Source organism: Calonectris borealis, chromosome 30, assembly GCF_964195595.1.
Source record: "Calonectris borealis chromosome 30, bCalBor7.hap1.2, whole genome shotgun sequence".
Classification (NCBI taxonomy): Eukaryota; Metazoa; Chordata; class Aves; order Procellariiformes; family Procellariidae; genus Calonectris; species Calonectris borealis.
This window is the reverse complement of record NC_134341.1, coordinates 61,349-87,659: the sequence shown is the minus strand read 5'-3', so window position 1 is coordinate 87,659 and position 26,311 is coordinate 61,349. Positions and strand designations below refer to the sequence as shown.

At 56.0% G+C, this 26,311-nt stretch overlaps 3 protein-coding genes across 21 annotated transcripts in view; 2 read left to right on the top strand and 1 right to left on the bottom strand.

The window, feature by feature from the left end:
• R3HDM2 (R3H domain containing 2) overlaps window positions 1-11,964 on the bottom strand; it is a 59,152-nt gene extending 47,188 nt beyond the window's left edge. For 6 of the 19 annotated variants that reach the window (XM_075133568.1, XM_075133565.1, XM_075133566.1 and 3 more), the window contains exon 1: window positions 11,876-11,962. The gene's annotated coding sequence lies outside the window, so the exon portion shown is untranslated. Of the gene's footprint in view, window positions 1-2,257; window positions 2,986-3,315; window positions 3,555-3,723; window positions 3,891-4,133; window positions 4,417-8,374; window positions 8,697-9,458; window positions 10,246-11,870 lie in introns of those variants that run through there. The other 13 variants (XM_075133563.1, XM_075133582.1, XM_075133564.1 and 10 more) reach the window with 7 other exon arrangements.
• A 946-nt stretch (window positions 11,965-12,910) lies between these two features.
• On the top strand, window positions 12,911-16,243 carry LOC142073595 (inhibin beta C chain-like). Its single transcript, XM_075133561.1, has 2 exons — window positions 12,911-13,332; window positions 14,871-16,243. Exons 1-2 carry the CDS (start codon window positions 12,987-12,989, stop codon window positions 15,611-15,613), a joined length of 1,089 nt encoding a protein of 362 aa, XP_074989662.1. The 5' UTR covers window positions 12,911-12,986; the 3' UTR covers window positions 15,614-16,243.
• Window positions 16,244-23,068: 6,825 nt separating this feature from the next.
• On the top strand, window positions 23,069-25,954 carry LOC142073640 (inhibin beta C chain-like). The gene is made up of 2 exons (XM_075133639.1): window positions 23,069-23,357; window positions 24,168-25,954. The coding sequence occupies exons 1-2, from the start codon at window positions 23,069-23,071 to the stop codon at window positions 24,926-24,928; spliced, it is 1,050 nt and encodes a 349-aa protein (XP_074989740.1). The 3' UTR covers window positions 24,929-25,954.
• The last annotated feature ends 357 nt before the right edge of the window (window positions 25,955-26,311 follow it).

The following is a 26,311-nucleotide window of genomic DNA, read 5'->3' as shown; positions in this document are numbered from 1 at the left end:
ACTGGCTGGTGTCAGCCTGTTACCGGACACTGGCGAGTGAACAGGACCCGCACACCTGGCACCGAGTGGCCATGAGTTACCCACAGAGTGGGTGATGCTGTCTTACAGCTAGCTGCTATTTCTGGAAAGCATGTAATGTTACTTTACAGTACTAAAGGAAGATGTAATGAAAGTAGTCCAACCACTGTCTTGGCACCTAGTAATTTTATATACGTTATCAGAATTGCAGTTATGAAAAGAATAAACCTCCCAACAGCCCCAGAATTTCTAATTTCAAAGTTTTGTACATTTAAAATATTGAAAAGCTCATAATGCACACCTGAAGTCCATCCCATGTACAATGGACTTTCACATGTTACAAAGCCATTTATGCCTCAGCCCCTGATTACAGTATTGTTTGCTCGAGGTCACAGCAGGTAGCAACTTCTCCTCCCAACCCCCCCTCCTGCACCCCCGACGGAGAATTTTCCTGGATTACTTTTAGCCACCAATGTTGCTCAAGGGTTTCTCTCTGCAATACCTAACCACACTATTCCTGAACAAGTTGTTACAAAGATGCTTCCTCTCCAAAAAAATTACTCTGCATTTTACTAGTCCATTGGATACAACCTAAAATTATCATAGAGAGTAAGTTTAAGAAATAGACTGAGGCTTATCAAGGCAGAGGGCATGGCAGTCCTACAAGGTTTCAGTTCTGGGAAGTTTTTAACTCCAGGCACATGCTATGCCTGCATCAAAGGCTCCTTAGCCAAGGTTGACTTGATAAGCTAGAGACATGCTGTTATCAGGAGACTTTGGTGGGGGGGGCGGGCAGGGGAGAATAAAATAAAAAAAAAATTAAAAAATAATCAAGGCTTATACAATTGCGCTGACCTAATTGGTGTGCATCTCGTACTTGTCCAACTAACATTTCAACACAGCAGCCACTGTGAGGGTACTCTGACAGAACAGTTAAAACCTCAAAAAAAGCCTTCTGGTAAGCGACCAGATAAAAGTGAACCTATTAATGCTCCCGCTAGCAGCAAGACAGAATCATGAGATCAATCCTTAGCACAGAATCCATCCACAAGACATTGATCGTTAAGAAGCCAGGCTCACCAGTTCTGCTGCTCACTGAACAGTTCATTTATTCATATAACTATGTTGGTACAACCCTCAGCATAGAGGCACTCATAGGCCAGAGGTTTCATTATCAAAGTAGCTTGTTCCCATAAGCAGCAGCTGTATCAGATGAAGCACATTCGCACCAACACAAACACAGCATCAGGCACAGAGGGCAGAACTGCTTTTGCTGTATTAGCACAGCAAAGCCACACTGCTTAGGCTGCCAAAATCCCACAGATACATCACGTGTGTTCCCAGTTTTGGGGAGCTGTGCGCTGGCGAGACCACGTCTGAAACGCACTCAACACAGAGGGTTTCGCGTACAGCCAGCCAGCGCCAGACTGCCTCTGCAAACCCCTGTCCCTCTTTAAACGAAGCCAAACAATCTCAGTCCCAGCCTTGGTTTGAAACTGATCTGGGGGAGACATGGGGAAGGGCAGCCCCCCTGCTTTTGGGCTGCTGCACTTTTAGAGGGAGAAAGCAGCTTTGAGGTTGGAGCCACCGCGCCCAGCTGCGGAAGCAGAACACGAGCACCTCTCCACATCCCCCCATCTTCTGGATCTTCATTCTCTTTTCTGTCCATGCTCTCCCCTTCCCCTCCCAAGGTCAAATCACAACAGCAGGATTGGGCTCAAAGCACCTCTTCATTGTGGTTTGGACTTGGGGAAGCAGGCAGGACAGGATCCTATTTCCATACAGACAGTATGCCTCAAGCCCCCCAGAAGGGGTCAGTTTCTGAGATACAGCAAACACCTCCTGTAGTAAAGTGGCTCTTGTGTCGAAACCCAGCTCAGGAGAAATTAGCTTCTCAAAGAAAAGGATGTCAAAGCAATATAAAATTTTTAAAACTCCGTTAAAAAAATACAAGCAAGCTGCTATAAAGAGTAGGCTGCATCTGCCCACACTCAATAATCATCACCGAAATTCACTGGGAGGCAGCAGTGACTCAGCCTGCAGTACACAAAGACAGCTTGTGCTCCCAATACATAACGAAACTGGGCTTTACACAAAATCATAAATCCGCATGCGCCCCATTGACAACACACATGCAGGGGAATCCCAGCACTGACAGACAGGTGGGGAATCATCAGCCCTTCCTCCTGCTGCTGCCCACACTCAGACACAGAAACGTCTCTGCAGCAGCACACTTCACCTTTCCTTCAATCCGGGAAGTCAGCCGTGTTCTCTTCCCGCTGGGTTTATCAGGATTCGGAAATCAAGAGAAGGTTCAAAAAAAGATGGAGGAGAGTGTGATACATTTCAAGGGGGAGGGAAACTAACTCTGGTCCTCAACTACATCCCACTATGCTTTCAAATGTCACCTCCAGCTCTTAAAAAAAAAAAAAAAACGGGAAAAAAAGAGAGAGAGAAATCTATGCACGGTTTTATTAAATTGCTCCATTGTGTGAATGGATTAATCATACTTCCAGTAAAAATCTTAAGGTATACAATTACTGCAGTTCACCTCCTGCCCAACAGCCACAAGAAACATAGGGCTTTCTTACAGACTGTACTCTTTGCTCCCATACTCATGCTGTCACATCACTTAAAAAATAGGTTTCCGAGAGACACTTTCTGCGCTGGCCTCCAGAACGACTCCTTCATTCAGGCATCCTCAGTCTTCTTCTCAGAACCACTAGCTCCTATCAAAACTAACTGATACAGAAGGCCACTCAGCAAATGAAAAAACCTGTCCCGTGGAATCAGGACTTCAGCAGCACGACACATTTGAGTTATAAATCCTCCTACCTGTTCACAGCAGGGCACCAACCTGCGAGCCAGGGAAGTGCAGGGCTCCTGGGTTCTTACCCTAGCTCAGCTCTGCCTTTGAATGGTATCTCAGCCAAATAACTACTTCTCCCTGTTCTTCAGATCACCCACCTGTAAAACAGGTATTACATGCACCTACTCACGGTGGGGTAGAAAGGATTAATTAGTGCTGCAACCCCCCCTTCTAAATCCCTCAATGTACAGGCATAGGCAGGGACAGGATGGGACAGGGGGGTAGGACCAGAACAGCTTTATTATAGCCCCTGCTGTGGCATCGACAGGGAAGGCTACTTCTCACAGACAAGGAAGGGAAGGCAGAAGGTCCAAGCTGTAAAGTTCTTGTGACATGACTCAGAAGGAAGACGTTATGTTGAGTCATCAATTCAACCTGTCACCTGAAACCAAGCTGTTGGGAAGCTTGCACTGGGAACAGACACATACGTTGTTCTGCTTTTGTGTTGAACTTGGATTTAACAAAGCCAGTTGGGCAGCAGACACAAGAGCGCTCTCTACTGCTTGGGGAGACGGGATACCACCTGCCTTGACTCTCACTAAAGTCTCCAAAGATCTGTTTTGCCACAGCTCTCTTTGGGCTATGTTTATGGAACCAGTTGAAAAGCATGCAGTTCATTTAGATATCCACACTTTCATGTTGCCAGGCAGCTAATTTCCGAGTGATCCTAAAGCGGTTATCCAGAAAGAAAAAATAAACAGGATATACACTGGATCATCAATGGATCTAGGCAATAACGAACCAAATTACAAGACCCTTCAGGAACTTGGCCAGGTCTTTGCAATGGTGCCAGAGTGGGTGAGGAAAGCAACAGTGCGTGGGACGTTGTAACTCACATCGTTCCGTAACACTGGGTGAGTAGCAGTGTCTCTTTTGCCAGCGCTTTCGCACCTTAAGCAAGTCAAATGTATTTTGAGTGCCTGATGACTGAATACAGGGGTGGTAGTAAGTCTCAGCTGGTTTTCCATAGAGTCACCATGCTTGGTCTTCAGAGCTGGGGTATCTTAATGGACAGAGATACAAAGCAAAACTTCTTGCTAGAGGAAGTTAATAGGTGGCACTAATTACCTCTAATTCACAGCCAAATCATCCCACAAATAAGTCAGAGAACAAGCCTTTAGACATAAAAAAAAAAAAAGACGACATTGCAAACACCCTTTTTCACCTTAAAGTGCTGGGAAGGATCAGCTAGAATTAAAGACTAATATATTGACATAAACCCAGCTGCTTGCTGGAAACAATCTACCTGATCATCCACTCTCTTTTTGTATTCCATTGCAAAGAGGAAGGTACCCCAAAAATTATATCAGCTTTAAAATTCTTCCCACCACCATGCTTTCTTCCCAGAGCAATGTTCTCTAGCAGGAGTGAGAAGACCATGCCACCACCAGCTGGAGATGCTGAGATGTTGCATCCACCTGTGCAGTCCATCAAAACAAACAGCACCCAAACATGAAGCACCTAGAAATCCAGGGCTTTCAGCACTTCTACAATAAACCACAAACATACAGCAACAAAATAATCCAAAGCCTCTGAATAGAGCGGTACCTATTATGCTAGCATTAACTTCCAGAAATTTACACTTTAAAAACCAGCAACGGTCATGTAAAAAAGCGACTAGAGCGGCAAAGTCAGCCTTTCAGTCATCTCTGGCACCACGAAGAGGAAGCCTTCATAACAGTTCATTCAGGCAGAGGTGGTGATTGAAGGTCAGGACTCTGGGCTCTTTTCAAGCCCAGTCACTTCCATGCCATGCTACAAGCTCCTTAACAGTACGGAAGTGTTACTTACACCTCATCGATTCCCAGGGCAACTGCTGTTCCTAAGGAACCGAGATCCTTAGATGAAAGAAACTGGGAGAAGGACAAGGGTTATTATTAGAAACTAGTATTGACATAAGCTGGAAACAGCATCCAAAACCAAAACTAACTATTCTACCTATTTAAGGCTGATGCTTTAGCCTCAGTTAGTGAGACACAAACGTAGCATCAGCTGAAGTGCCGCCTTCCCTTGCTACAGACCCAGCAGCATTAACCAGCATTGCCACTCACTTCTCTGACCTCTCCAAGTCTTTAAGATACGCCACCACCTACAGCTGCAGCTGTAGGCACTTCCAAAATACACAATTTAAAAGATTCAGACCAAGGTAAAAGCTAAATTCACTTGGCCCATGGGGCTTATTTCCTCCCAGCATCACACTTCCCTGCCAGGGCTATATCAAAAACAGCGAAGAGACACAAATGTCTTCTGCCTTTTATTCGCTTTAGGGGCTGAAGAACAAGTTATAAGTTTTCTGACCCTGCAGTCATGGTGAGCAGTTCATCATAATTTCAACAGGCACCAAGCCATTTTGATGTGGGTTTCAACCTCTGCTGGGGCCTTTGGATCAGGCCACAAAAATATGTTTGTGAAGGATTTAAAGCAAGAAATGCAACTTGGCACAGGCATGCAGAAGAAGTACCAAAGGCACAGAATATTGGCAAGAACATTTTATTAAGAGTTTATCTTTAGCCAAATAATAGCCCTTTCAAAAGTCTTCAGCACTCAGGTGCCAAGCTGCGTTTCCTGCCTCTCGCTGCACCATTACGCCGGGCTTCCTGCTTTGAATTACTCAGAAAATAGCAGCTTGCTGAGCGACACCAAAACCTGCTGTACTTGAGCAATGATTGAGATGGGGGAAAGGCAGTTCCAAAACCTGTTCTGAAAGTTTTGATACATATCCTGCTGTATAACCTCTTTGACAGCCACCTCCTCCTTAAAAAAAAATTTTAAAAAAAATCAAGTTCTTAAAATGAGTACTGATGTAGTTGAAATTTACTATTAAACAATATAATGACATGAAGTACACTGCATGCGTGCATATACACGCTCGCAAACATCAGCGCTGGGACTACCTGCATGCATTCTTCACACTTTTCATACAGCTCTGCTCATTTTGGCATGAAAGCACTCTCTGTTTCTCCACCTTATTCTAGGTAGGAATTATGCAATGACAAAATTACTCATAGTTAACATTTCTCCAATACACTAATTCTTTTCTTCATCCATCAGCATCTACCATATGAAGGAAGACGAAAAATGAAAGTTAAAATAGATAGGATCGGAACTCTAGAAGACAGTGGAAGAAATCCAGACTCCACTGTTATCAGAGAAAGCTTTGATTCACACATCACATCTACAAATAATTGGAGGGTAGAGTGGTGGAGGTGAAGACAACACCTGAAGAAAGGCAGAGGGAGTTGGGGTTGTTCAGCCTGGAGAAGAGAAGGCTCCGGGAAGACCTTATTGTGGCCTTTCAATAATTAAAGGGGGCTTATAAGAAACATGGAGAAAGACATTTTACCATGGCCTGTAGTGATAGGACAAGGGTTTTAAACTGAAAGAGAGAAGATTTAGATTGGATATAAGAAATTTTTTTAACGATGAGGGTGGTGAGACACTGGAACAGGTTGCCCAGAGAAGCTGTGGATGCCCCATCCCTGAAAGCGTTCCAAGTCAGGTTGGACAGGGCTTTGAGCAACCTGATCTAGTGAAAGATGTCCCTGCCCATGGCAGAGGGGTGCACAAGATGATCTTTAAAAAGGTCCCTTCCAGCCGAAACCATTCTGTGATTCTAAAAGAATTTAAGCACTGAACTAAAGCTAAGCCTGGGACCAGTCCTACAGATTTTTTTTTGAATCGTTATTATTATTACTTTCTTAAATGGGTGATTTATACACCTTTCCCCTGAAAATGGGGTTTTAGAATAGCAGCATTGACACAATCTTCAATTTAGCAACACAAATGGCATCACTACTGTAAGGGGAACTTGATGCATCTGCGCTCTGACAAGTGGATAGGATATCACAGGCAGAACAAGAGGTACTGCAGAACAGCTGGAAGAAGGGATTTGACATGGACATTCTCCACTGCTCTGATCCACAGGCCAGCACTGAACAAGAGGGTCTGCTTCTCCCACAGCCAATTCCATTAGTAGAGCCGTTTCCTTCCCCTTTAGTTCAGTTGACCAGGCCCCTCTATTTCCTCCAACCCCTTTTAAAGCCTGCTACAGACAACCTGTGAGAACTGCAACAGGGACAGGCAAGAACAACAAACATTTCTTCAATTTCTGTGAAACTGAGCAATGCTGCCACCCCTTCTCCCAACACTAACCACTCCAGGCAATAGCAGGATCCCAGGTCCTTATGCAACAGTTTCTCAGCCACAGAGAGTGGCTGCATGTAGTTTCTCTGGGACTTGCTTCCTCATACATCCATCTTACTTGAGAAGGTGCTAGCTTACTCCCAGTTTAGCTTTTACTTAACTAGAACAAGACATGCAAAGTTGCAATGGTTTAACTCAAGGGATAACATAACACCTGATATTAGTCAAGTCAGCGCAGCTTTGGACATATATAGTACATCACTCTAAACCTTGTTTGCTGGGTTTAGCTCATACCTGTCACACAAGCCAAAAAACCATGCAGCACCATGCTGTTTAAATCAGCTACATCACATTTCTAGTTACATGTGATGCAGAGTAGTGCAGTCAAAACACCCTGGTGCTGCTCTCAGCCACAAGGAAAACTCAAAAACTTAAGCCCAGCATAACCAATTCTAAAATATTCACCTAGCAGTGAGTCTGTAGGGAGCCTGGAGCAACCATTTAGACAGAGAAAGAAATACTGTATTTGCCCCAATAAGGGATTAACTTCAACTGTCAGCACAGCATATAGTTCTGCACACCACACAGCAGGCTGCTGAGAAAGGCCCTAGGTAACACTGGAACCAGAAAAACAGAGCTAGCTTCATGCAAGCGCGGTGCCTGCGTAAATCAGATTCTGTGTGGGACCCCAAGAACACCACTGCAGGAACAGTACACGAACAGACCAGCTTCCTCTGGCATCTCGGCAGGAGACGATCCACAGGTATCTAACAAATTCCAATGTTGCAACTCACAGGATGTAAGAGGCCACAGTCTGCTATAAGATGCATTATGTTCTGGCAAGCTGGACAGCTAGACTTAGAAGCATCTCTTTCTTCCAGCCCAATGACTAGTACCCTGGGAGACTGCAGATCCTTTCCCAAAACAGCAACAAACAACGAAGATGCCCAAGAAGAAATCTGAGGGAACTAACTAGTTCCTTTAATTCCACTCTGCTGAGTGGACCACCAACCTAGAGACTTGACCCTCACAGGTCAAATGGCTGCAGCTCAAAGCAGCACTTGACTAACTAGCATTATATATCTCTGAATGGAGCAAAATACAGCTACACCACAGAATATAACTTCTCAGTTTTGATCCTAGGAAGGTCTAAGCAAACAAAGCTGCTGAGACTCAGCCAAAGAGGAGGACAATGCTATGAACCATTGTCTGACACTGTTAAATCACTTCAGGTTTCATCTTGCTCATGCTCTGCAGGCAGCTCAAACTGACCCTTAGGAACCACTCAGCAAAAACTGCAATGCCTGGTAACTGAGGGGTCAGTTGGTTCCATATCCTACTCACCTCTAAGACAGCAGTCCCCAGTCAGTCCCCACACACGAGCAGGGGGAGAGATAAGAGAATGGACCATATCCAAGGGATGTTTCTCCTTCACAACTGGCAGGAGTTGATTTGGGAGTCTTAATCCAGCTCCTCAAAAGCCAGGTGGCTGTCTCCAGCAAAGCATCATCATTGCAAGCAACCTGTTGAAATCCATCCTCACTTGTGCAATCCCTGGAGTCTGGAGTAATGGTTTACTATCCAGTGAGGCTGCCATCAAACATCACTCTTTGCCATCTTCGTGGACAGAGAAGAAGAAAATCAGTCTAATGTCTTTCCTCATCATCTAGTTTGTTCCATTAAAACAAAACAAAACAAAAAACTTATATTTGTAAATACACAGACACATGCACTGGAATAAGTTTCCAAAGTTTTCTAAGCAGATACAATCTGTCCTTGCAGTCCAAAGAAACAGGAATGAACAGGGGGAAATCTTTACCAACATATGTTTAACAGCTCATTGAAAATACAAAGAGCTGTGGACAGAGAAGTGAGACCCTAAGAGAACATCTATTGAAAAAAAAAAAAGATTTCAGCAAATCACCTATGAACTACTGAACTGCCATTTAATCAGGAAGGAAGATTAGGGCAAGCACACCTGGTACGATTTAATCAAGAATTTCCAGCACAAATTCAAGGAGATGGACACGGAGGTTACATCAGTCAGCTCTAATAGGCTATAAGTAGCAAACAGGATAGAAATAAAAAAGAATGGAGCATAAGAAATCAGAGCTATTTGAAGTAACCACAGGGAACCAGGTCCCAATACTCAAAGGGAGATGGAGAACAGGTGAAGGCAAGAGATGAGACAAGATTCTCAACAAGTACCAGTGACAGAAAACCAAACTGAGACCAGCCACATGTGGAACTTCTCTGCATGCTGCCAGCAGGAAAAGGAGCACCGAGACAGAGATTTAGAATTAGCAAGGGCACTGTTTTGATTTGTAAACAGGCATGTGTTCACCTGCTCTCTGACAAGCAAACCAGGACCCACAACATACTCCCACTGCTCCCCATGCAGACAGAAGAAAACAACTCTTGTACACACCGATGATTCGGGATATCTGTGGCCTACAGCATGCTCTCCTCTAGAGTATCTGTTCTTTGTAACGCCTGTCAACCTTCTCAGCACAGCCAGCAGGTAAGGACAGCTCTGCTGTTCCACAGGTCTTGAAGAAGCAGCCACAACACCATAGCAAAGAGCTTCTCTCCCCACCCTTCCCTACTGTTAGGACCTAACTCTTCAGCCTATCCTTTGTTTGGTAACAAACAGGCACCAAAGCTTGGCAATATTTCCAGCTCCCCAAGCAGGTTATCTCCCTTTATCAGGTCTTCTTCCCAGCACTTCTCTTCCCCAACCCTTTGGGTTCCTTACACTTTTCAAGCTTTGACTTTGCTCCAAAAATGAAGACAACTGGTAATGTGCGCTTACTGAGCAATACACGCAGGATTAACAGCAGCTCTGCACTTCCAGCTCACGTCTGAATCCTCTTCAGCAGAGTAGTTCAGATTCTAATGGATCACTTTGCATGAACAGAGGCTGCACAAGCAGCAGAAGCTATAAGAAACTCAGGGTTTCTTTGTACTCACAATTACAGTAGCACCCTTGAGCTCTAAGAAAAATAAAGCCTGTCCTGGAAGGTTGGAAGCTTGGCACTTCTGCCAGAAGCTTGCTTAGTGTTCCTTGCCGTGAAGCTCATTCCCTTACCAGTCCACTACTAAGGCACACCTAGCTGCATTATCAGCATATACGGCTAGAAATACACCTTGTTTTTCCAGACATCTTTTATCAACACTGAAGCATCACAAAAGTATACAAAGAACAGGCAGAGCTAAAGCAGTTGAGCTCAGCTTTAAGTGCTCAGGAAAAAAGCTAATGCATTTCTGAGCTGATCAGTCTCTATGTTAAGAAGATACCTACAAGCAACAGGTCATTCAGATTAGACAGATGCACTGAGTAGGATGCTTGGTAGTATCTGCAAGCTGGTAAATCAGCTCTCAGCAATAGGAAACAATTCACCCCTCTGAAAAAATCTAACACCTGTTTTTGGGCATAATTATACTATGCGAAACCATCGCAGACAGATCTCAGACAAAAAATGCAGTTTCTGAAAGACAGAGCATCATCAAGCCCTTTATAAAACAGAGGCCAGTGCAGCAGCCCAGGCCTGGGCTCAGCTTTCTTGCCCATCTCAAAACAAAAAGCAAGAGGCCAGAAAGAACAATGACTGGAAACCAGAAAAGGTTGCCATCAATGAAAGAGATAATCTAGATCAAATTCTAAAGGAAATAAGGGAAGGGATTAAAAAAGATTCACACAATGAGTGACAGAAGAGAGGTAACAATCCACCAGCTACATCTATTTACACACTGTATTAGGAGCTCAGAAGGACAACCTCTATCAGAGGTTCAAACAGATCAGAGGAAGACTTTAAGTAGTACCAACTTACCTGTGAAAGTCGCTGCCAGAATACTGCACTGGCAGGAGTCAAAGGCAACTGACACTCAGGCAAACAGCCCAAACATCTACAGGTACCCAAAAAAGCCCTATGAGGATTTAAATGTGTCACAGGACAGAGAACACGGAGCAACAAAACAAATCTTCCATGTATCCCATTAGTGGGCCTACACAGACCCTCTGAAATCCCTCCTGAAGGCACTCCAACCGAGCCAGAAGACAACTAACTCTCCAGCATTTCCACTCCTGTTACACACAGCAGCGGCCCAGAAGACAGAAATGTTTCCAGGAAAGCGTTTCAAAGCAAAGCCGTCGTCTGCGAGGGTACCAGAAAACCTTACTGCGCTTCCCAGGTGCCTGGAGCGGGTGCCTGGCCACCAACGAGGTGACGCCTCCTCTCCCACCTGTTGCTCCCCTTCCTCCTTAGCCTCCTGCAAGCGCCGCGCTGCCCGCAGACAGCTGGGGAACGAGGCAGACGCAGTGAGCTCCGGCACCGGCGGACCGCGCCGGGATGCCGCTGGAAGCCGGGCCAGGCAGAGGCGCGGTGGAGGGGCGCACCCAGCCACCATGTGCTCCGCCAGCCCGCCGAGGCGAGCGGCCCGCTGCGAACCGCTCCACGCGCCGACACCCCAGCGAGCCCCGCAAGACCCGACGGCTAGCAGCGCCCGGAGATGGCGGAGACTCGGCCGCGCTCCGTCGCCGGGCGCTCCCCCAGAGCGGCAGCCCAGGAGTCAGGCGCCGCCTCCGGGCGCGCCCTACCGACCCGCGGCGGCAGGAGCCCCGGGACACGCCAGAGCCAGAACCGCGGGGACGGGGAAGGAACGGGGACGTGGGGAGGACATCGCAGGCGGATTCCCCGCGGGCGGCGCGTCCCGCCCGGCCCGGGGCACCGCCGACCGCCCTACCGGCCCCGAGCCCCCGGCCCGGCCCCCCCGCCCGCCTCGGGCCCCGGCCCCGGCCCACCGCCGCGCCCGGCCCCCGCCCCCGGCGGCGCGCACTTACCGGGCCGGGCCGGGCCGGGCCGGGCCCTGCGTCGCGGGGCCGCCGCCGCCGCCGCCACCACCCCGGGCCGGGCCGGGCCGGGCCTGGGCCAGCGCGGGCCGCCCGGGCGGGGCGGCGGGGACGGCGGGCGGACGGGGGGACAGGACGGGGGGGAGCGGCCGGAACGGGGCGAAAAGGGGAAAGAAACAGGAAAAAAAAAAAAAAAGGGAAAGAAGCGGCGGGCCCCTCCCCCGGCGGGCGTGCGCGCTGCGTCACTGCTGCGTGCGCGCTGCGTCACCATACGGCGCCCGCCGTGCGCCCGTTGTCGTAGCAACCTGCCGGACGCGGCGCCGTGGAAGGCGGGAGGGACGCGGCAGCGCCCCCTGGCGCGGCGGAGGGCGCGGCGGGAAGCAGAGACGCTACCGCCGTCCGGGGGCGGAGCCAGCCCGCGGCACCGCCTTCATGAGGGTCCGGGGGCGGGACGCCACCGCGGCTCCAGTCTCCGCCCTCCGTGGCCCCGCCCTCCAGCGCGCGGCGCGCGGGGCGCAGGCTCTGCCCGGGGCCGCCCCCGCCCCGGGACTCCCCGTCTCCGGGGGCCGCGCACCGCACCGCACCGCACCGTAGGGGGCCCGCGCCGCTCCCTGGGCACCCCCCGCCGCCCTGGGCACCCCCCGCCGCGCGCGGGGACCCCTGCCATCTGCCTGGGCGCCCACCCTGGGGTGGGACTGGGGTGGGCTCCCTCGGCCGGAGCAGGTTGCCCGGGGCCGAGCCCCCGCCCCCGGGCAGCCTCTGCCGAGCGGCCAGCGCCGGGCCGACCCCCCCCGAGCAGCAGCGCCATCCGCTCGAGTCCACCTTAACCCGGGGCCGGCCGTGGCGCGGCTGCCCGTGCCCGGGAGAGGCTCCTGCGGGATCACAGGGGCGTTTATCTTGCCCGGGATCAGCCAATATTTGTGGCCACGTCAGGAGAACGAGCCCTTCCTCGCTCTCTGCTCCTGCGGAGTCCAGCGCTGCCGTCCTGCCGCCGCGCTCCGCTCTCCCGGCCCCAGCACTGCTGTCCCGGTTTGACTTCGGCTCATCGGGCAGTTGGAGGAACACGGTTTGCTGCGACCCCCAAGCTGTCACCTCCTGGCACCGGAGATGACAGCTGCGGTGGCTTTCCTGCTCCTGAGCCTTCTGAGGGTGGCGGCACCCAAGGGAGTGTGGTGCCCAGCCTGCGGGCTGGCGGCCCTGGCCCCCACCACGCAGCGGGACGTCCTCATCGCGCTGGCAAAGCAGAGCATCCTCTCCAAGCTCCGCTTGCCAGACAGACCCAACATCACTCATCCCATGTCCAGGGGGGCCCTGCTGACCGCTCTCCGCAGGATGCGTGCGCAGCGCATGGACACAGCCGTCTCCCCAGGGATGCCCCATGACGGCAGCATCCCACACCTGCGTCCTGGGATGGGTGTGCAGGAATACGAGATCTTGAGCTTTGCCGAGTCAGGTCTGTACAGACCCCGCATCCCATGGGCAGGGGAGGGGGCACGGAGGGAAGGAAGGTCTTGCCTGGGAGACGGTGCTGAGAGGTTTCCTCTCCTCTGGGCAGGCATTTCAAAACCTCTGCACAGAGGCATCATGCTCCTGCAAGCACTGCCAGGCTATGCACCGGGCTGGTGGGCACACTGCTGCTGGAAGGACTGGCAATGGGAGGCTCCACATCCAGAACCTTTGCATCCACGCCCCGAGCTTACCCCAACCAGCTGCCCCTTGCCACAGGCAGGGGAAGCACTGCTGAGGCTCCGGGGCCCCTCACTCACGTATGGGACGTGTTGGGGCAAGGGGGTGGGCGCAGGAGCAAAGATGGACTGCTGTGTCCTGTGAACTTGTTGTCCATTTCTGCTGAACCCTCCCCGCTTGTGCTGGAGGTGGAGGGGTCAGATGGCCATGTTTTTCAAAACATGATTTTAAGCCCAGATTCCCCATCAACTCGCAGTGTGTGGACTTAGGTCTCCAAAGCCCACCCGCTCCCCACACTCAGCTGTCTCTCCACTTCCTACCCAAAGGGGTGGGCTGCCACATTTCACTCCAGAATCAGCCGTGTTCCTGGGAGGAGAGCTCCCAAAAACGTGCTCAGGGGTCCTGACAGGTATCACTGGAAAAACAGGTTCTGTACCCCCCACTTCTCCCAGGCAAATGCAGCCTTCTTTGGAAAGAAGCAGAATCCCTGCTCCACCCTGCAGAGCATCCTTCTGCACCGTCACTTTGCCCAGCCCAAACTGCTGCTCAGTGAGGTGTGGGGGGCACACACTCCCCTTGCAGGCCTTTGTGTGGTTGGCGAGGGCTTGCCGTGTCCTCAAAGACCTCTGGGAACAATGCTTCTCCGCAGTACATTGTGTTCCCATACATGAGGACAATGGGGAGTTGTCTCCTGGCTCAGTGGCGTGTCTGCTGGAAGTGGAAGAGCCGGCGTGAGCCACGGGGCTGAGCCCAGCCTCTCGCCCCGCTGCGCTGTCCCAGACCACATAGGAGGGGGGTTGTGTCCTCACGGGCAGAGCTGTGCTGAGGAGCCCAGCGCTGCTCTCACGGTCCCCGTCAGCCCTTCCTTTGTGAGGAGAAGGGGCAGCTCTGCAGCCTCAGCAGCAGCAAGGGTGGGACGTGCTGGAGCAATGTCAGGTGATGGTTCCAGCCATGGAAAGCATACGTAATCCTGGAGGTGCAAATCAGCGTGACTGCCTTAAATCCGAGGCTGGTTTACACAGCCAGATAACCTACTCCAAAATTCTCCAGCAGCTTCACTGACCAGGGGGATATCAGGCCAGAGGAGGTGAAACCAAGCCGGGTTGCTGCATTCAGCACCGGGCCCAGATGCTGCTGCTTTAGGGCGGCATAAGAACAAGGAGCAGCGGCAGCGCAGGGAAGTGCGGGCCCCTGGACGCCCCGCTCCCTGGTTTGGATATACCTCCCATTTGCTCCGACTCAGTGGCCCCCGGCTGGGGCAGCCCCCCCTTCACCTCCCGACTCTGCTTTCGGTTCTGTGCACAGGGTTCTCCACCTCCCGCAGCGTTCGCCTGCATTTCCGCTTCACCCGGGAGCTGGCTGGGAGCGCCGAGATCCTGCAAGCCACCCTCTACCTGTTCTGGGTACTCCCCGGCCCTGGGACGCATCCTGTCACCGTCAGACTCTTGCAGCCAGACCCGACGGGGCCGAACGTGACTGTGGCCAGTGAGACACTGCTGGAGGTGCAGAGGGCCGGCTGGGCCACGCTGGACGTGGGCCACGCTGTCCAGAGCCTCTTTGGCCAAGGGAGCCAGAGGCTCACTGTGGAGCTGGAGGTGGCGGAGGACTGGGGGTCTCCCCTCCTGGCTGGCCACAGTGATTCCCACTGGCCATTTGTGGCAGCCCATGCCCGGGCCAGGATGCCCCACCGGGTCCAGCGGCGCGGCATTGATTGCAGTGGGGATTCTCGGATGTGCTGCCGCAAGGAATTCTTCGTGGACTTCAAGGAGATCGGCTGGGAGGACTGGATCATCCAGCCGGAGGGGTATCACATGAACTACTGCACGGGGCTCTGCCCCCTGCACATGGCTGGCATCCCTGGCCTCGCCGCCTCCTTCCACACGGCTGTCCTCAACCTCATCAAAGCCAACAACGCGGACGCAGCTGTGGACTCCTGCTGCGTGCCCACACAGCGTCGTCCCCTCTCTCTGCTCTACTATGACCGGGACAGCAACATCGTCAAGACTGACATCCCCGACATGATCGTCGATGCCTGCGGCTGTACCTGAGCGGCTGCCTGAGGAGGCAGGAGGGTAGGACCTGTGCTGCACAGGGCTCCCCTCCTCTCGGCCCCTCTCTGGCAGTGCAAGACCTGGAGAGCTGCTGAGAGACGGGAACCCTGCCAAGGTGTTTTCTCCTCCTGAGGTTGAAGCATTCAGGGTGATGCTGGATCTGCAAGTCCTCTCCTCCTTCACCTCCCACACGGCTCTTTTCCCCCTTCAGATCTGCTCATGGATTCCTCTCTGCCCATGAGCCACGGCCTCCGAGACCGGCTCCTGATGGACATCAGACCCTTCTACCTGCAGGACGCTGCAGAGCACGACTCCCTGGGCCATTCAGGGCAGCCCCGGCTCACCCTGCGGCTGGCCCCAGACCAAGGCCATGGTGCGGCCCTCGGCGCTGCGACACGAACATGTGCTCTTCAGGTCCCAGCAGTGGCCACTTTGGGCTGCTGGGGGAGACAGAAGCTGAAAAGATGCTGGGGATGGCTAGGCCAGATGCTGGGGGAGGGCGTCCACAGGGCCCCACTCCTTAGCTGGACGTGAGGTTGAGGGGGGTCAGGAAGGGGAAATTGATCCCAGTGGGAGGAAAGTGTCTCCCTCTCCAAGCATCCCAGCTACCTGGTATTCAATAAAAGACTTCCAGCCGTAGTGTGTGCGCGTGTATGTGTACACACGTGTGCCCTGTCATTAGCCAGCACATCGTCCACCTCTCCCCAAGGTGCAAGGTGGTGGATGTGCCCTAGCACAGGCAGCCCCAAGATGGCACAAAACTGGCCCACTCTGCCATGCACAGTCCTCTTCTAGCCAACGACTTGGTTATAAAACCAGGCAGCGGGGTTGGGCATCCACCACCAGGACACACTGTGCCCAAAGACTGCAATGCTGCTGGCCCCCACAGCTCTCGTGCTCTCTGCCCCATGGTTGCCTTTCCCAGGGGGATGCAGAACCCTGACTTGTCCCAACCAGATCCAGAGCACAGTGTGGGAGCCCCTGGACACAGGGGGCTTGTGATTCCCACTGGGGAAGGCACCATTCCTTGCTTGGGCCACATTTGCCATTCCACCCAAACCATCATTTGGCCATTCTTGTCCCAAGTCAGGACACAACTGAGCAACCCTTCTCCCTTTTAAAGTGGACAGAGACTGCCAGGCAAGACCACCAAAGCCATGGTGCCCGGGACACCCACCCTTGCCTACAACCCCACGCCAGCTCCCTCACTGGGGAGCAACCTCTCGGCACGTCTCTGGCCCGCGGCCCGGAGCAGCTGCCCCCTTCGCTGCCCCTCGCCAGCCTGGCTGGCGGCAAAGTGGGACATGTCAGTGCCGTGAGAGCTGGGGACAAAGGGCGGCTGTGACACATCAGCCCCATTACGTAATCTCGTGTTAGGGTTTCTCCACCACTTCCCACATGTCACCCATGTGTGAGGGCTGAGAAAGCAGGGAGAGGGTGCTGGGGGTTGGAGAGGGAGGTTCACGAGGGGAGCTCCTGGGGCGATCCCCCGAGGTGTATGCAGGTGGCTGGGGTGGAGCTGGGTGACTCCAGTCCTGTGGTCCACCCTGCAAGCACTGACGACCCCACCCCAGAGGCTGGAGACAGAGCTGAAGCAGGCGGGAGGAGGGTGGTGTCAGACCCTCTCCCCATCTGGCTTAAAGGACAGCTTTGCATCTGCTGTCCCACTCCAGGATCAGGCCGGGGTGGTCAGAGCCATGAGCAGCTCTGGCTGGAGCGGGGGCCAGGATGCGCATTGCTCCGGGGGACCTGGGACACTTTGAGCAGGGATGGAACAATCGCTACCATGAGACAGTGTTTGCCCACGTTGCATGCATCCTGAGGCAGGCGCTCCCACCGAGCCCTGCTGGAGCGGGGACCCACATCTCCCCATCAGGTCGCAGCAGCCACTGTGCCGAGACGCAGGCTTCCAGGCCCTGGTGCCTCCAGGACTCAGGGTTCCCGCTGACCCAACTGCTGCATGGGCAGGGTGGAAGACCCAGGGATCAATACTGTCTGGGACCCAAGGCCACTTGCGCAAACCCAAAGAGGTTTTGGTGTTTGTTTTTTTTCTGTTTTTTTCCCTTCTTTTTCCAACGCCTCTTTTCACTGTCTGTATTTATTGAACAAACAGCTTTCCTGGGGCCAGTGCTGAGCTCTCTAGGCTGCAGCAGGCATGGGCAGAAAGGGGCTGAGTGATGGTGCAGAGGAACTGTTGGCAGCACAAGCCTGAGACCCTGAGCTGAGGCATCTGTAGGTGCCGCAAGCCCTCGAGCAGTGCTGGGATGCCCCCAGTTCCCCTTCTTGACCCACAGCACTCCTGCCGGGCACTTCCCCCCCTCCCCAAGGGGCTCAGAGCAGAGCGGGGCTGGCTGCCCATCGCTGCTGCACAGCCCCTGTGGGGCACGGGTGCATTGCCTTGATACCTGCTCCCCAAATCCCAGCTCTGCCTTTTGCTGGGCTGCACATGTGCTCTCTGGACACCACAGGACACACAGCAGGCTCTGCCCAACAGCCCTGCAGGGACACTGCCCCCTGCCCTCAGGCACAGGGGTGGGGGGCATCTCCCAGTCCAGATCTCCCTGGACCTGTGAGTTGTCACCATGTTGCCTTCTGTTGCCTGGGCTGTGGTACAGCCAGCCCAAGCCCCGCAGGGCAGCTGCATCCCAATGGACATGGAAGTCCTGCTGATTCAGGGTGCCTGGATTAGCAGCAGCTCCCCCAAGATGGGTCCCAGTCTCTGAGGCCCCTCCCTGTCCCTGGCAGCTTGAGATTAGGGCGGAACACATTGTCCTGGGCGTTTGGCAACCACCTGAAAACATGCCTTCTCCGGTGCCTTCAGGTCAGAGGTTCCCCAGATGAGCAGGGCCCAGGGTCCCACCACACAGGCTGTCCTCTCCACACATGCGGCTTGTCCCGCTCCTACAGGAAACAGGACGCCTGGGTACAGCCTACAGCCCCTTCCCCACTCACAGCGTGGGGCAAGGTTCAGGAATCCTACGGTGGCACTCCCACCTGGGGAACACCGCAGGGTGAGGAGGGTGCAGTCAAGGAAGGGTGATCCCCTGGAGCCAGGTGCAGCCCCCCCCGCCTGCCGTGGGGCTGGCACAGGGCAGGGGCCCATGGCGGGCAGGGCCCCAGCACACAAGAGGAGCTGCTCAGCCCCCACAGCTGGTGGCTCAGGCAGGAGCTGTGTATTTATAGCCCTAACAAGCTACACATGGAAAAGTGACTATCTGAGCTTCACCACAGCCCTGGCTTATTTTGCAAGTCTTCTCCCTCGTCAGTAACCTTGGTGTAAGTGTGAAGGCAGAGTACCGAGCCAGGCTTTTCAGGGAGCAGAACAGAAAACCTGAGAGCAGCAGGGTGCAACTTTCCGCTGGGCATCCACTCTTCCTTCGCTGGTGGGAAAAGAGAGGGGACGAGGGCGGTGATCACATTACAGTGTCCCCTCTCCCCCTGCTGTGGCACCGCACTTCTGCTGTCCGCACAGGGGGCTTTGGAGGGGTGTCTCAGGCAGGCGTGCCCCGCTGCCGCGAGATCCTGCCACATTGGTCCTGCTGGGACCCCACAGCCCCCCAAGCCTGGCCCGGCACGGGAGATGCCACGCAGACAGCATCGACCCAGCACTTTGGCTGTGCCCTTGGGCTGTGCCAGATGTGACACAGAGGGGAACACAGGGCTTCAAAAGTGCAGTCCCCTCGGCCTCCGCTGTGGGAGGGGACAGGGATGTGTGGCTGCTGCCGGTGGCTCCTGGAAGGAGTCTTTGCCAGTATCAACAGACCCTGAAGCAAAGGTCCAAGCTAGGTGTGCCAGGGCGTCCCTTGGCCTGGCTCTCAGGGGAGGGGTGGGAATTCCAGAAAGCCCCTGGTATTGCCTCGAAAAGGTTAATTTTTAATTTTCAGTCTCACGGGCAGTTTCCAGCCCGCAGCCCCGGCTCGGAGGCACCCGGCGACCCGCGTTGGGCGTCTTCGGGTCGGTCTTCGGCCGGTCCCCCGCTGCCGGACTCTGCCGAGCGCCCCTGCGGGGGGAGCTCGCGGGACCGGCGGCGCTCACCGCCCCGGGCGCCCCCGCCCGCCCGGCGCCCGCCAGCTCCGGCCCCGCGGCGGAGCTGGGCGGGCCCGGCCGAGCCCGCGGGACCGGAGGCGGCTTTGCCCCGCGCCGCCGGGCGGCGCCCGCGGGCCGCGAGAGACGCCGCGGCTCGGGGAGGCGCCGGGCCGGGCCCGGGCAGCGGGGCCGGGGCAGCGGGGCCGGGCCGGGGCTGGGTGCGGGCGGCTGGGACAGGCCGCTCTCTCGCCCCTCTTCCCTCGGCGGGCGCCGGGGGAGGCAGCCGGGCCCGCTGCAGCGGGGCGAGGAGCGCGGGCGCCGAGGTAAGCGGGGCCACCGACCTTCCTCCCTGGCCGCGGGCCCTGGCCCCGTTCCCTTCCCACGGCTGGACCCCGGCCTGCCCAGCCGCACCGGCCCAGCGCCTCCAGCCTTCCACCAGTCCTTGCCCCGGCCTCCCTCTCAGCCCCGGGGCACGGGCTGCCCCCCGCACTGCCCCTGCTCCAGCCCTCGCCGCGCTGCCAGCCCTGCCGGCGGTTCCCCTGAGCCCCCAGCCTGGGTGTCCGCCAGCCTGCAGCCCCCAGCGCTTGCTCCAGGGAAGAGGGGCCTGTGGGGAGGAAGCTTTTCACGGCCGGAGCCTGGCCTATGCCATGGCCCACGGGCGACGGTCACAGCTGGCTTTGGCACTTCCTTGGCTGACATCGGTGGCAGAGCCGTGCAGAAATGGGCGTTCTGGCAGGAGCCATGCTCGGGTGCTGGTGCATGAGCTCTTGGGGGGTCCCTGCTTAACCCAGTCCATTGGCACCTCTAGGTCAGGTCGTCAGGTGCCACGCTTGCCCCACCGGACAAGAGGTCGGAGGCCCAGAAGCCATGTGTGCAGCAAGTGTTGGGCCTGGGGGGACCTGGAGGGGGTATTTTGGTCAGGCTGGTCCCTGGGCTTTGCTTTCTGGGAACCGCTTAATCAACAACAAACTTATGCAATGGGTGCAAGAACCACTCACGGCTCCACGCTGACCCCTGGCCTAGATCTGGTGGGCCAGAGTGCGCGGGGGGGCATGCAGCTGCGGTGCGAGGGGGCAGGCAGATCAGATGCACTTGCTAAGCTGGAGGTGAAATGGGGGTTCACGGCAGCAGCCGTGAGGTGCTGGCCACTGCAGAGGGATCCTGGCAGGTTCGAAGGGGTTAATCCCTTTGGGGAGACCCTGCTCCTGGAAGGGATGGTGGGTTAGAGAGTAATTCACCCTATTTGCCACAGCTCTCTGCCTCCTCTGTTTCATGCTGTGCCATAGCCCTGATCCTGGCTCTGTGGATCTGGCAGGGAAGGAGGAATTCAGCGTGGCATCGTGCCTCAGTTTCCCTTTCCTGCATGTGTGAAGCTGTGGTGTGGCTGCTGGGAGGTGGTGGTGACACAGAGATTTTAAGGACCCCCCCTGGCCTGGCACCTGGGCCAGTGCCACTCAGTGGTGCAGCCTGGGACTCCCTCCAGCTTGCTGCGTGTGGGGAGAGTGTCAGGCGGAGGGACCTGGTTCCCTCCATGGGCTGAAGGCAGGAGCAGCCCTGCCCTGTGGGGAATTTAACCTGCCCTGAGAGCCAGAAAGGAAATGCTCCACTTCCAGTATGGGAACATGGAATAAAAGGCAGGGGAATGGGCATGCGGTGCACGTGTGAGCATGCTCACAAACAAAGCATGTACCCAAATTTTTGGGATGGGGGACTGAAGATGTGTTTACAAAGGAGTGTGCAGATGTGTATGTACCACTGAGCATCTGTGCAAGTGAGCGCATGCGCACTGTGAGCATGCACAGTGCACCTGCGCCTGGATGAAGGTGCCATCTGCTCAGTCCTGCTGGTGCCCAGGCAGTGCTGCCTGCGTGCTGCCTGCGTGCTGCCTGCAGCCGGAGCTCACGGGCCCTGCGGGAGCTGTGCTCCCAGGCCAGGCTGTGCCCACTCTTTCCTCCCTGTTGACATTCCTGGGCTATTCTGGGAGCTGCCAGCAGGCCCAGCCAGCTGAGAACTTTGCCCCTTGCACTATGGTTGCATCATCTCCGGTGGGTGCTTTTTCCCAGACAGCCCACTCTGTTTACTCGTCACCTCTGTGCTTGGCCAGAGGCAGGGGCTCTGTGTGGTCAAGACCTTGGAGTCAGTGCTGCACGGCACGGTGAGCACAGGACATGCCTGAAGGGCTGGCTGGGCTTCAGGTTCCCACTACACTCTGTGGGTTCCCTGCTCTGGCACGAGTGCTGGGCTCTCCCGCTCCCCCAACAACATGGCACCTTGCACCACTTTTGGGAGATTTCTACAGGACCCTGCCCTGGCTCCGGCTGTGCGCCCTGCTCTGACCACAGCATCTGGGGCTAAGAATCCGAAGAACATCTTCAGGTTGATGTGACACTGGCTGCCACCTCATGAGCCCTCAGTACACACAAACATCCATTTTAATTTGTGGGGAGGAGGGGGCATAGTATACACCTTCACTGGCCCGGCCCAGCTCTGTCCTGGGGTGAGGCTGGACCAGGCAGTCCAAAGGATAGGCTCAGACCCCCAAACTCATCACACCGTAGGAGTGACAAAAGCCCAGAGATGTGAACAGTCCCCAGGGAGCTGCAGGGGTCATCCTGGGAACTGCCCCTGATCCCTGCTGGGTCCTCTGTCAGCAATAAACGAGACTGGCCCTGCTAGGATGGCTAAGGGGGTCCCCGGGGGGCAATGCACAGGCTGTGGGGGCAGGTCTGTAGGCTCCATGGGTGGGCAGGCTGCTCCGGGATCGGTGCTCCTCCACCCGGCCAGGATTTGCCCCAGCCCTAACTTCCTGCAAGTTTTGGACCAGGCAGCGGAGCTCAGCACTCTGCTGCCCCGCGGGGGTGCCTGGCCGGGTCCCTCCGCGCCCCTGGGCAGATGTTAGGGTGAGCTGCAGGCAGGCAGAGCCCATGTGCACACGTGTGTGCAAGCCCCGCGGGCACACACCTCTGCATGTACCACTGTTTGTGCACACCCATAGGAAGCACGCCGTGCACAGCCTCCCGTGTGTCCCCCCACTCGTGTCCGGCCCCCGCGGTGCCCGCGGCGGGCGCGGCGCGGGCCAGCCCGGGTCGGAGGCAGGTGGTCGGCCCCCCTCGAGGCCAGGGGACCCCCCCCGCGGGGACCCGACGGCCTCGCACGGAGCGGGGGGGGGGGCGGGCGACAGCGCCCGGCTGCTCGCGGAGCCCCTTCCCCCGGGACAGCGGGGCGCTGTCCGCCACCCGCCCCCGCCGCGGGGGGGGCTAATCGCGGTAATCCCCCGCCCCGGCCGCCACCCGACGGGACGGGACAGGCAGGTGAGCCGGCCAATGGCGGGGGGGCGCCGGGCCCGCCCCCAGCCGCAGGTGCCCAAAGCGGGCGGGCCGCACCGCGCCACTCCCGGTGCCGGCCCGGTCCGTCCCGTCGGTGCTGATGGCGGCGCGAGGCGCGGGCCCATGGCTGCTGCTGGCGGCGGTGCTGTGCGCGGCGGCGGAGCCGCGCTGCCCGTCGTGCGCGGCGGGCGCGGAGCGGCGGCTGCTGGAGGAGACGGCCAAGCGGCAGCTGCTGGAGAAGCTGCGGCTCCGCGAGCGGCCGAGGCTCGCCCACGCCGTGCCCCGCGCCGCCGTGGTCCGCGCCCTGCGGCGGCTGCAGGCGGGCGGCGCCCGCCGGGGCCCCGACGACAACGAGCGGGGCTACGAGATGATCAGCTTCGCGGAGCCAGGTGGGTGCGCGGGGCCCGCGGGCAGCCGGGCGTGTCCCCCGTGGTCGCCCACGCGGCCCCCGAGGGTCGGGGCCCCCGACGGGGCTCGGGCGAGCCGGGCTGCGCCTGGGCAAGCCCCTGCCGGCCCGGCCCCTGGGGCAGGGTCTCCCTGCCCTGAGCTGGTGGGGACCCGCAAGGATGTGCAGCCCCTGAACCTTGGGGTGCTGCAGCACTGCCGGGGCCGGGGTCCTGGCCATCTGCCTCGCAGCGGGGTGAGGGTTCCTGGAGCCATGCAGGCTGTGATTAAATCATTAGTTAATGCACCTGCTGTGCACTGGTGACCTCTCAGTGCCGCTGATGCAGGAAGGCTCAGCCTGGGAGAAGGAGAGATGGTCCCTCTTTTGCTCCTGCACTGGCCAGCTGGGACCCTACACTGAAGTGCTGCAATGCCTGTCCCCTTCCTGAAGGATGGGGGTAACCCAGGGTGCCTGGGACTCCTAGTAGTTGGAGTTGGGAGCTGCAAGGACTAGCTCGGGGGGGTGGCGGGGAGACACTCTCCAGCCTTGCACTGTGCAGCAAAGGGAAAGGGCCAGAAGGGCCAGGTGAGAGCAGGTGCCCCGTGCCCCCTTCTGTGCCCATTCTGCCAGGCAGGGGTAGCATTCCCAAGGAAGGGAGGGGGACAGACTGAGGGCCCTGTGGAGGGAGGGAAGTTTGTAGGTCTTTCCTGAGAAGAAGCTGAAAGAGATTGGCCTTGATGTGCAGGATGGTGGTGCAGCCTTACCTTCCCTAGCATCCTGCAGCATTCACCTCTTCATCCCTTTCTCCCCTCAGAGCCCACATCTCCCTCTGGCTTGGGGCTGCGGTTCCAGTTCAGCCGTACGCAAGACCAGGACGTTCACATCCTGCAGGCTCAGCTTTGGCTCTACCTCCGAGTTCCCCGAGACCTGGTAGCCAGCCTCACCCTGAGAATCTTCCTTGCTGGTGGGGAAGGTGATTTGGTGGGGTGTAATCGCACGTTGCTGAGTGAGAGGCGACTGAGTGCTAAGGGCAGCGGCTGGCGCGCCTTCACCCTCATGCCTGCCCTGCAGAGTTTCTTTGGGGGAGAGCGCAGGACCCTGCGGCTGGAACTGGAAAGCCGTGGGGACAGGGGTGATATCATGGCAATAGTCAATGCCAGCCGGTCCCATCAGCCCTTCTTGGTGGCTGAGGCAAAGGTGCGGGAGCCAGGACACCACGTGGCCAAGCGCAGCCTCCGCTGCAGCCAGAACTCCAACCTCTGCTGCCGCAAGGACTACTATGTGGATTTCCGCGACATCGGTTGGAACGACTGGATCATTAAGCCTGAGGGCTACCAGATAAACTACTGTGTGGGCCAGTGCCCACTACACGTGGCAGGCAGCCCTGGGATGGCCTCTTCTTTCCACACAGCTGTCTTCAACCTCGTCAAAGCTAACAACATCCAGGCATCGGGGCACTCTTGCTGTGTGCCCACGCGACGCCGGCCACTCTCTGTCCTCTACTTTGATCGCAATAGCAACATTGTCAAGACTGATATCCCTGACATGATTGTTGATGCCTGTGGCTGTAGCTAGGGTTGGGGGAGCCGTGCTGGGTACCCCCCTTCTCCAGGACTGTCTTTCTGGGGTGGGGGGGGAGAGCTGGAGAGCTCCCTTGAGCTGGAGTCAGACGGTGGTGCAATGGACCCCTTTGGAAAGGTTGGGGGGGAGAGAGAGGGTCTCATCAGAGGGAGCACCTGGGGCAGGGGTCTCTGGGGACATGTGGGACAGAGCCAAGGCCACATTGGACCGCCTGAGTCTGAGCTGTGGGTGGTTGGTGACTGCACATCCCTGCCCTGACTGTCAGCATCCCTCTGGTCCCAAGCTGATGCCACGTTTGTGGTGGTTGTGTTCCCCTCTGTGTGTGGGGTGTGGGGGCCCTGCTGTGTTCACATTCGGAGTGTCTGGTGACAGTTTAGGACTCGGTCTCCTTAAGAGCAGGGTGGGATGGGGGAACTGGTCTGTTTCCTCCAAGTGGGAAACTGGAGGACAAGAGGCAGTCCCACTTTTCTCCCTTACTGCAACAAATCTTCCTGCATCAAATTTGGGCCTATTGCTGGGGACAGGTGGAATGAGGCACAAATAACAGGCCTGGAAGATGAGGAGGAAGGGTATGACTTTGTCAAGACCCTGAAACTGCAATGACTAGACACAGTCCTCTGCCTCCAGGAAGGCAGAGCTGTGAAGGACAGCCTTGCTTCCTGGCCAGGTCCTGTGTATTTCCCCTTTCATCTCCCTGGGTTTTGTGCTTTTCTTCCCTGCTGCCCACCCCACCAGTCAGGTCTCTTCCAGCCCAGTGCCTCCTTACAAGGAGGTCTGATTCAGACTTTGCCTTTAAGACCACACGAAAGGTACCAGATTTTTTGGTACCTCTAGTTTTGCAGCTATTACTACTTTTTTACAGTAGAGGTTTCTGCAGCTGTTGGGACTCCCTGGTGCTCCATCCTGTCTACCCACCTCTCTACTGAAGACCCCACTCTGCCTTTGCCTTCCTGATACTTATGTATGCAATGCACCCACATGGCCCATGCTTTTAATTTATTTTAATACTTTGGTGCGGCTTCCCCAATAAATGGGTGGAAATGCAACATCCAGGCTCTGACTGCTTTCTTCTGGCACCACTTGCATGAATGGAGTGGGGGAAATGGTCCTGCTTGGCCAGAAGGTCCTACTCCTGGCCCAGATCCCTCAGGCCCTGGCTGGGAGGGTGCTGGGCTCTAGGGCTAGAGCAGCACAGGAGCTGTGAGCCATTAGAGCTGTGGGTAGCACTGCTGCACTGGGAGGTGAGAGGAGCTGTGGTGCTTCTGGGGTTCCCTGGGTGCCGTGGGGTGTTGCACACTGAGACCCTGTGTGAGCAGGGCTATGCAGGGGGCTCTTCCCTATGGATGGGGGACCCAGAGATAGGGCAGGGGCTGGGAA